Consider the following 9,170-nt stretch of genomic DNA (forward strand, 5'->3'; position numbering starts at 1 on the left):
TCGCACCAGTGCAGACAGGTGACAACAGGACATTTAAGTATTTGCATAATCTTCTTCGGAATGCGCTTCGTCTGCAATCAATTAGCAATTTTGGATTGTAATGTGAATAGATTCTGGTCTGCAAGCCAAGTGCGTCCATCATCGATCGGGCACCTGCGGTCAGCAAGGATCCTAGTGGTGCGTATTTTGGGGCGGGTGTGTCTTGAGGCGGGGATATCCTTGCCCACCCCCTCTCCCCCCTCAGCTGCTATATCAGGGGACAGACTCCCTGCTCCAACTTATCTTTTATCTGGTGGTCGATTGAATCATCCTTTTATCAACAACTGCGCCTCTTTGGAAACAAGAAAGTATCTTTGGACTTTTGGAGTGGACAGCTTCTGTGTGCTGCATTGAGTGGTGCATAGTGAAGTGTCTTGGAACGCTGTGATTCAATTCCTTCCCTGAGAGGTTTGGGAGACGGGCACCACCCTGCAAGGAAAGAGCAGAAGTCACTCTTCATCTGCAAAAACAGAAATATTCCAGGCGTGCAAAGATGCCTCGGTCATTCCTTGTCAAGAAGTATTTCACCAACAAGAGGCCAAATTACAGCGAGTTGGAAAGCCAGAATGGTAAATTGTTTAAATCAAAACTTCTAATTCTGCACAAAGTTGTGAGCTATTTTTGTTAAAATGACTATGAGAACACATGTATATTTTAATCGAGGTTAGCCTAGATTTTAAGTAGTGTAGCCTAGCAGCAAGTGCACCTCATAACGGTTCGATGTCATGAATTCACCTTGGTGAGCGCTCAACTAAAAAAATAGACCGTTTTCCGTTGATACATTCTCATGAACCCGTTTAGCAGTCGGGATCACGTCCCCTCCAGTGTTTTGGCGATCCGGTGTCAATAAACTGCGGAAATAGCGTTGCTGCAACCCGGACTCAGGAGTAGATGTAACATAGTAAAAGTAAATCCGGGATACTTCAAATAGTATCTCACGTGGACGTCATCATCCATTTCGTATGTATGTTACGAATTTGCTAAATGTATGATAATGTATTGAATTCCAATTTTTTGTTGCCAACATTAGCGTTACTAACGTTAGCTAGGTGGCTAACATTAGCTAGGTTTAAGGTTAGGGGGAAAAGGGTTAGGGGAAAGGTTAGCTAACATGCTAAATAGTTGCAAAGAACTAAGTAGTTGCGTCCACCACAACCGACCAACCTACTTTCGTTTTTGCCTTAAGTAACCTTCTGTCTTATGTAACCATACCAAACTTAACATATTATATTTATTTGAGTTTCCCGGATTTCCATTTACAATATTAAGTCTGGTCTATGAGATGAGGTTGGCTTAATAGGCCTAGTTGGTGAGGAGCCAGAGAGGCAGGCCGACAATAATGGCTAGTGTGTGAATACGGTTGTCAACCTTGGCACCTAGTGTGTAACAAGGTGCACAAGACGCTGAACAGGAAAGGGTTCACATTTTCTATTGGTGCATTTAAGTGTGTGTGTGTGAAAGAGTTGTGGCCCATCTCTTTGCGGCAAGTGCCCATGGTGAATTGGGAAGTTTGCTAATCGAGTCATATGGCTGGAACAGGGCTGCGTTGAATGCTGAGTTTGACTGTAACAAGACACTGAGAAGGAAAACAAGTTACCTGTGTAATTAGATTTAACTGACTCTTTCTCACCCACTCCAGCTCTCTAAACATTTATAACATCTCTCCCCCCTCTCTCTCAGCAGTCATACCAGAGTGCTATCCTCTTGCTGAGCTCCCGATGAGGGACAACAACTCTGTGCTGACCTACTACCCCACCGCCCTGCTCTTCAACGTGGACGCCCTCCCAGCACCTCTCTCCCCTGTGTCCCCCGTCTCCCTCATGGGTCCTGTGGACCTCAGCAGCTCCCCCTCCAGCAGCAGTGGGGAGGATGAGGAGGAGGCAGGGCGCACATCGGACCCCCCCAGCCCTGTACCCCCCCACCACATCTACCACTGCCTCCACTGCAGTAAGACCTATAGCAGCCCCTCAGGCCTCTCCAGGCACCAGCTCACCCACTGCCCCAGGGGCAGCGAGATCAGCTCCGTACCCAGCCAGGCCTTGCCTCGACCAGCCTTCCACTGCAAAAACTGCCCAAAGGAGTACACCAGCCTTGGGGCTCTGAAGATGCACATCCGCTCACACACCCTGCCCTGCGTCTGCACCACCTGTGGAAAGGCCTTCTCCAGACCCTGGCTGCTCAGAGGACACATCCGCACGCACACTGGTGAGTCTTACCCTCTACATTCTTATGGCACTGGGATTGTTATAGGGGTCTTTACTACACTGTTGGATAGTTGTACACATTGTAATTACATAGTAATAACCCTTATTTATTTCACTATTTTTATTGTTTCACTAACTTCTCTTGGACCTGCACTGTTGGAGCTTAAGAATTTCACTGTACCCTGCAATTACATCTGCGACCCTGTGCATGTGACCAATAAACCCATTTTTCTGTCGGGGCCCAGTTCAAACTGGTTGAAGCTTAGGGATTGGCCAGGCATTGATATTCATTAATGTCCCCTGAGGTGTAAACACATGTTATTGCTCCTTGTAACACTATCTTATCTCTGTGTTTATGCGAGGAAAGAAGTCAATCAAAGGCTTTAGTCAGCAAAGGGGATTGCACATCGTTGATGTTTTGGTTACACAATCTTTATCAAGACAAGTCTCCTAACATCTTTCTCTCTCCCTTTCAGGTGAGCGTCCGTTCTCCTGCCAACACTGTAACCGTGCATTTGCGGACCGCTCCAACCTGCGGGCCCACATGCAGACCCACTCTGAGGTGAAGAAGTACCAGTGTGGTTCCTGCTCTCGCACCTTCAGCCGCATGTCCCTGCTACACAAACACACTGCCTCCGGCTGCTGCCCTGCCTCCTAGACACACACCGACCCAGCGGCTTAGAACGTTTGGCCGAAGATGCCACGGTTGTTCAATTCCCCATAAGGGATGTTTACTGCGATACAGACTGTAAGTTGCTCTGGGTGAAAGTAGGAACCGACTGTAGTGGGTTGAAAGACCCAGGACCACTCAGACAATGTTTAGGGGGGAATGGATCCCCAAACACTGTCATCCATCAATTTGGAGGGCTATTAGGCACCCCCATTGAGCAACCTCATGGCCTGAAGGACAGGGATGGGAGGGTGTTGCCTATAAGTGAACTCTTTTGAATTCTGAAGTGCCTTCCATTTGTAAAAAAATAATAATAATAATAATAAAAAAAGACACTTGAAAACAAGTAAATGTTTTTCATATTGTTGTTATGCATAGAGACTTGATGTTGACTGTGAGGTCAATCAAGTGTATATGTGTGTGGAGGGAGCAGCTGGACATGCAGTTAATTCCCAGCATACCCCTCGGTCCTGGCTGGTCCGGGACTGTGACCATAGTGCAGCTGCTGGCGTGTGTGTAGAAAGTGAATGTCGTCTCTCATAGTCCACATACACAGCATACATGTATTGGGACAGGTGTGGACAGCTGTCTGTATGGTGTTCTGTGGAGGCAGGATACTGAGAGATGTGTTAGCTCTGACCTCAAAAGTTGACCCTCATCTCTTCTCACCCCTCATCCCCTTCTCCCTTATCTCCTCTTCCCTTATCTCCTCACTCCTCCCCCTTACCTCCTCACTTTCTTCCCCTCACTCACAACCTCTTCGTCCCTCTGTTTTTACCTCCTTCCTCCTCGCCCATCTCTTCCAGACCTTATCCACTTATCCCTGACTAACTCCTTACACCCCCCCCCCCCCCTCACTCGGCACCTTTTTCCCCGTTACACCTCCCCACCACACTCCTCACCCACATAACATTTGCCAGAACCAAGCCATTGGGATTTGTGTGTGTGCTTTGGTCACAAGTCAGTTGACCATATCAGAATGACCAAAGGCAGTCTAAGTCCTATATCCAATAGGTAACTGAACCAAAGCCATTTGAACCATCTGCGCTTTAACATTTTCAAATCAAACTTTTATAAATGCCTCAAATAATTTTGTGCAAGATTTTATACAGATTTTTTATAAAGAGAGTTTGTATGTGCCATCTTTGCCAATTTGTCAGGAACATGATGCTCTATTTAAGCTACAAATAACTTTGTGATTTATCATGAGATGTGTTGATATGATTCCTAAACCAGCAGAGATGTTCCTTTCCACTGCTTGCCATATGTAAATAAAGCTTTGTCTTAAATCTGTTCTTGGTCTGTTATTGGCAGAGGAGGTTGGTGGCAACTTAATTGGGGAGGATGGGCCCATGGTAATGGCTGGTGCAGAATTAGTGGAATGGTATCAAATACATGGTTTCCATTCCTTTTCACTCCGTTCAAATATTATTTTGCAACTATAACTATACATGTATTGTACTGTTGTTACCGCACAATAACCACACCATGTAACATTTTATTTGTCACATTAGCCCAGCGTTGTCCAGTTTAGGGTTTTGCCGGGGTAGGCCGTCATTGTAAAATAAGAATTTGTTCTTAACTGACTTGCCTAGTTAAATAAAGCTTACATTTTTTAAATAAATATAAAAATAAGAATACAATACAAGAATACAAGGTGTAGACCTTACCGTGAAATGCTTACTTACAAGCCCTTAACCAACAATGCAGATATAAGAACTTATTTAGTAAATAAAGCAAAGTAAAAAAACAAATTACACAATAAAGGTACTTTGTACATATAGGTAGGGGTAATAAATGTTGATATAGTACTTTAGAGGTACTTTGTACATGTAGGTAGGGGTAATAAATGTTGATATAGAATTTTAGTTAGTCATTGTATATTGTGTACAGATTAGTTGAGGTACTTTGTACATGTAGGTAGGGGTAATAAATGTTGATATAGTACTTTAGTTAGTCATTGTATATTGTGTACAGGTTAGTCGAGGTACTTTGTACATGTAGGTAGGGGTAATAAATGTTGATATAGTACTTTAGTTAGTCATTGTATATTGTGTGCTGCTCTATCTCTGTGTCAGTGTGCTGCTCTGTCTCTGTCTGTATCTCAGTCTGTATCTCAGTCTGTGTCTGTCTGTGTCTCAGTCTGTGTCTCTGTCTGTGTCTATGTCTGTGTCTCTGTCTGTATCTCAGTCTGTGTCTCTGTCTGTGTCTGTGTCTTTGTATCTGTCTGTGTCTCTGTCTATGTCTGTGTCTCTCTGTGGCTCTGTCTCTCTGTGTCTCTGTCTATGTCTGTGTCTATGTCTCTGTCTTTGTATCCGTCTGTGTCTTTGTATCCGTCTGTGTCTCTGTCTGTGTCTCTGTCTGTGTCTATGTATCCGGCTGTGTCTCTGTCTGTGTCTATGTCCCTGTATGTGTCTCTGTCAATGTCTCTGTCTGTGTCTATGTATCCGTCTGTGTCTCTCTCTGTGGCTCTGTCTGTGTCTCTGTCTATGTCTGTGTCTCTCTGTGGCTCTGTCTCTCTGTGTCTCTGTCTTTGTCTTTGTATCCGTCTGTGTCTCTGTCTGTGTCTATGTATCTGGCTGTGTCTCTGTCTGTGTCTATGTCTCTGTCTGTGTCTCTCTCGATGTCTCTGTCTGTGTCTCTGTCTATGTCTTTGTATCTGTCTGTGTCTATGTCTGTGGCTCTGTCTCTCTGTGTCTTTGTCTTTGTATCCGTCTGTGTCTCTGTCTGTGTCTATGTATCTGGCTGTGTCTCTGTCTGTGTCTATGTCTCTGTCTGTGTCTCTGTCTGTGTCTGTGTCTATGTATCCGTCTGTGTGTCTGTCTGTGTCTATGTCTTTGTTTCCATCTGTGTCTCTGTCTCTGTATGTGTCTGTCTTTGTCTCTGTCTCTCTGTGTCTCTGTCTGTGTCTCTGTCTGTGTCTATGTGTCTGTCTGTGTCTGTATGCAAGAGTGCTGTGTGAGAGTGCAGACATGTTTGAGTCCCTGGTGTTGAGGGATATATGGAACACCTGCACACACCTGCCAGGCTTTCAGCACAGATTACACAGGGCAGTGTGTGTTTGAGCACATACGCATGTGTGTGGCTGCTGAGCCAACAACACATGGACAACACATGTTCTGGAGGGGTGCATGAATGGACTGACTGCAGGTGGATAGAGAGAGAGAGAGAGGGCAGTTTGGATGAGGGAGAAAGAGTGAGAGGTTAAGCATGAAACACACCGAGAATCTCACTGCTGATAAACTGCCAGTAGGTACTTATAACAGTGGAGGCCGTTCCTTCTCTTGCTATAAGAAAAGTGTTACCTGCTGCGTGCCGACATGGTAGCGACGAACCTGCCGTTTCTACTTGATGTTGAGCCAATCAGAGAGCACAAAACCCCACATGGGGAAGCCAACAGGAGTGACAACAAAAGGAAAAAAAGAGAGCATTTCCTCCGTAAATCCATGGTTAAATGTCATGAGTCAGTCACACTTCATATGCAATGTAGGCTATAGGATGTTAGCTAGCTAAGTAGTACACAGACGCAATGCACACAACACTACAATTTTCCTCCAAGCTATCTTACTACTGTAGCTACTATTGACATTATAATTAAATCAAAATGGATTAGTTTCCATAAAACAGCTGCCTGTGTTACTGCAGTGTCCTTAGCTAGCTAGCTAAGTTGTTCTAGCTAGTGAATATGCTAACGTTAGCTAGCTAGCTAAACATTTAGCTATGGGCTGGCACTGGCAGTAGGGATTATGGTAAGTGAATTAAATTGTTTCTTCGACATCTTGCTAGGTAGTTCTCGAGCTGTGACCATCTTGGTAGTATCAACAAAGGGTTTCTACAAAATAGCAACGTTAGTGCAGCTAGCTAGCTAAAATCGGGAATCTATATAAAAAACTAAGCCAAACACACACACATGCATTGCCAAATAAGGCTATTGCCACCTTCTGGTTTGGAGTATTTTAACAAGGTTGGGTGGCTGACGACTTCAAGGTCTTTGCTCTCTGAACACAAAAGAGACCCCCCGACACTCTGTTCAAATGTGCTAAGTACTGTCGTCAGGCAAATGTTTGACAATCCTACAGGTGTGTCTGAGTTATTGGGGTGGGAGATTAAAGAGTGAGAGACGCGCAAAGAGAGACATAATGATCTTTTGAAAACCTGTGCCTGGCTCCAGCTGAGAGATAGTTGGCCCCTAGGCAGGAGGTAGCTTGAAATCAGCAGAGTTTGAGAAGCCCTCCTGACCCACATACTGCACTGTACTGCTGCAGGCCTGGATACAGCTGGACACAGCTAGGCTAAACCCCAGCAGAGCATTAACCCCCCGCTCAACTCAAGCTGCAGGCTGTAGGATAAGCCAGGCAGTCTCTGGTCCTGGCCGCTAGAGCCACAGTGTGTCTGCATTCTGCTCCAGCATCACAGTGTGTCTGCATTCTGCTCTACCATCACAGCGTGTCTGCATTCTGCTCTACCATCACAGTGTGTCTGCATTCTGCTCTACCATCACAGTGTGTCTGCATTCTGCTCCAGCATCACAGTGTGTCTGCATTCTGCTCTACCATCACAGTGTGTCTGCATTCTGCTCTGCAATCACAGTGTGTCTGCATTCTGCTCTACCATCACAGTGTGTCTGCATTCTGCTCTACCATCACAGTGTGTCTGCATTCTGCTCTACCATCACAGTGTGTCTGCATTCTGCTCTACCATCACAGTGTGTCTGCATTCTGCTCTACCATCACAGTGTGTCTGCATTCTGCTCTACCATCACAGCGTGTCTGCATTCTGCTCTACCATCACAGTGTGTCTGCATTCTGCTCTACCATCACAGTGTGTCTGCATTCTGCTCTACCATCACAGTGTGTCTGCATTCTGCTCTGCAATCACAGTGTGTCTGCATTCTGCTCTGCCATCACTGCCCCTAGATATTGTAAGCTAGACCCTGTTTGAACCCCAGTTATAGGATCTAACCCCAGCTATAGGGTCTAACCCCAGTTATAGGGTCTAACCCCAGCTATAGGGTCTAACCCCAGCTATAGCATCTAACCCCAGCTATAGGGTCTAACCCCAGCTATAGCGTCTCACCCCAGCTATAGGGTCTAACCCCAGCTATAGCGTCTAGCAGCTCAGCGTTCAACACCATAGTACCCTCAAAGCTCGTCACTAAGCTAAGGACCCTGGGACTAAACACCTCCCTCTGCAACTGGATCCTGGACTTCCTGACGGGTCGCCCCCAGGTGGTGAGGGTAGGTAGCAACACATCTGCCACACTGATCCTCAACATTGGAGCTCCCCAGGGGTGTGTGCTCAATCCCCTCCTGTACTCCCTGTTCACCCACGACTGCATGGCCAGGCACGACTCCAACACCATCATTAAGTTTGCAGACGACACAACAGTGGTAGGCCTGATCACCAACAACGACGAGACAGCCTATAGGGAGGAGGTCAGAGACCTGGCCGGGTGGTGCCAGAATATTAACCTATCCCTCAACGTAACCAAGACGAAGGAGATGATTGTGGACTACCGGAAAAGGAGGACCGAGCACGCCCCCATTCTCATCGACGGGGCTGTGGTGGAGCAGGTTGAGAGCTTCAAGTTCCTTGGTGTCCACATCAACAACAAACTAGAATGGTCCAAACACACCAAGACAGTCGTGAAGAGGGCACAACAAGGCCTATTCCCCCTCAGGAAACTAAAAAGTTTTGGCATGGATCCTGAGATCCTCCAAAGGTTCTACAGCTGCAACATTGAGAGCATCCTGACTGGTTGCATCACTGCCTGGTACGGCAACTGCTCGGCCTCTGACCGCAAGGCACTACAGAGGGTAGTGTGTACGGCCCAGTACATCACTGGGGCTAAGCTGCCTGCCATCCAGGACCTCTACACCAGGCGTTGTCAGAGGAAGGCCCTAAAAATTGTCAAAGACCCCAGCCACCCCAGTCATAGACTGTTCTCTCTACTACCGCATGACAAGCGGTACCGGAGTGCCAAGTCTAGGACAAAAAGGTTTCTCAACAGTTTTTAACCCCAAGCCATAAGACTCCTGAACAGGTAATCAAATGGCTACCTGGACTATTTGCATTGTGTGCCCCCCCAACCTCTCTTTTTACGCTGCTGCTACTCTCTGTTTATCATATATGCATAGTCACTTTAAGTATACATTCATGTACATACTACCTCAATTGGGCCGACCAACCAGTGCTCCCGCACATTGGCTAACCGGGCTATCTGCATTGTGTCCCACCCACCACCCGCCAACCTCTCT

The 9,170-nt window shown here is 46.4% G+C and overlaps 1 protein-coding gene across 1 annotated transcript; it reads left to right on the forward strand.

Annotated features, from left to right (window-relative positions):
• Positions 1 to 367: 367 nt before the first annotated feature.
• On the forward strand, positions 368 to 3,166 carry snai1b (snail family zinc finger 1b). Its single transcript, XM_039010208.1, has 3 exons — positions 368 to 608; positions 1,720 to 2,244; positions 2,720 to 3,166. Exons 1-3 carry the CDS (start codon positions 533 to 535, stop codon positions 2,899 to 2,901), a joined length of 783 nt encoding a protein of 260 aa, XP_038866136.1. The 5' UTR covers positions 368 to 532; the 3' UTR covers positions 2,902 to 3,166.
• The last annotated feature ends 6,004 nt before the right edge of the window (positions 3,167 to 9,170 follow it).

Source organism: Salvelinus namaycush, chromosome 16 (assembly GCF_016432855.1).
Source record: "Salvelinus namaycush isolate Seneca chromosome 16, SaNama_1.0, whole genome shotgun sequence".
In the NCBI taxonomy this organism is placed as follows: domain Eukaryota; kingdom Metazoa; phylum Chordata; class Actinopteri; order Salmoniformes; family Salmonidae; genus Salvelinus; species Salvelinus namaycush.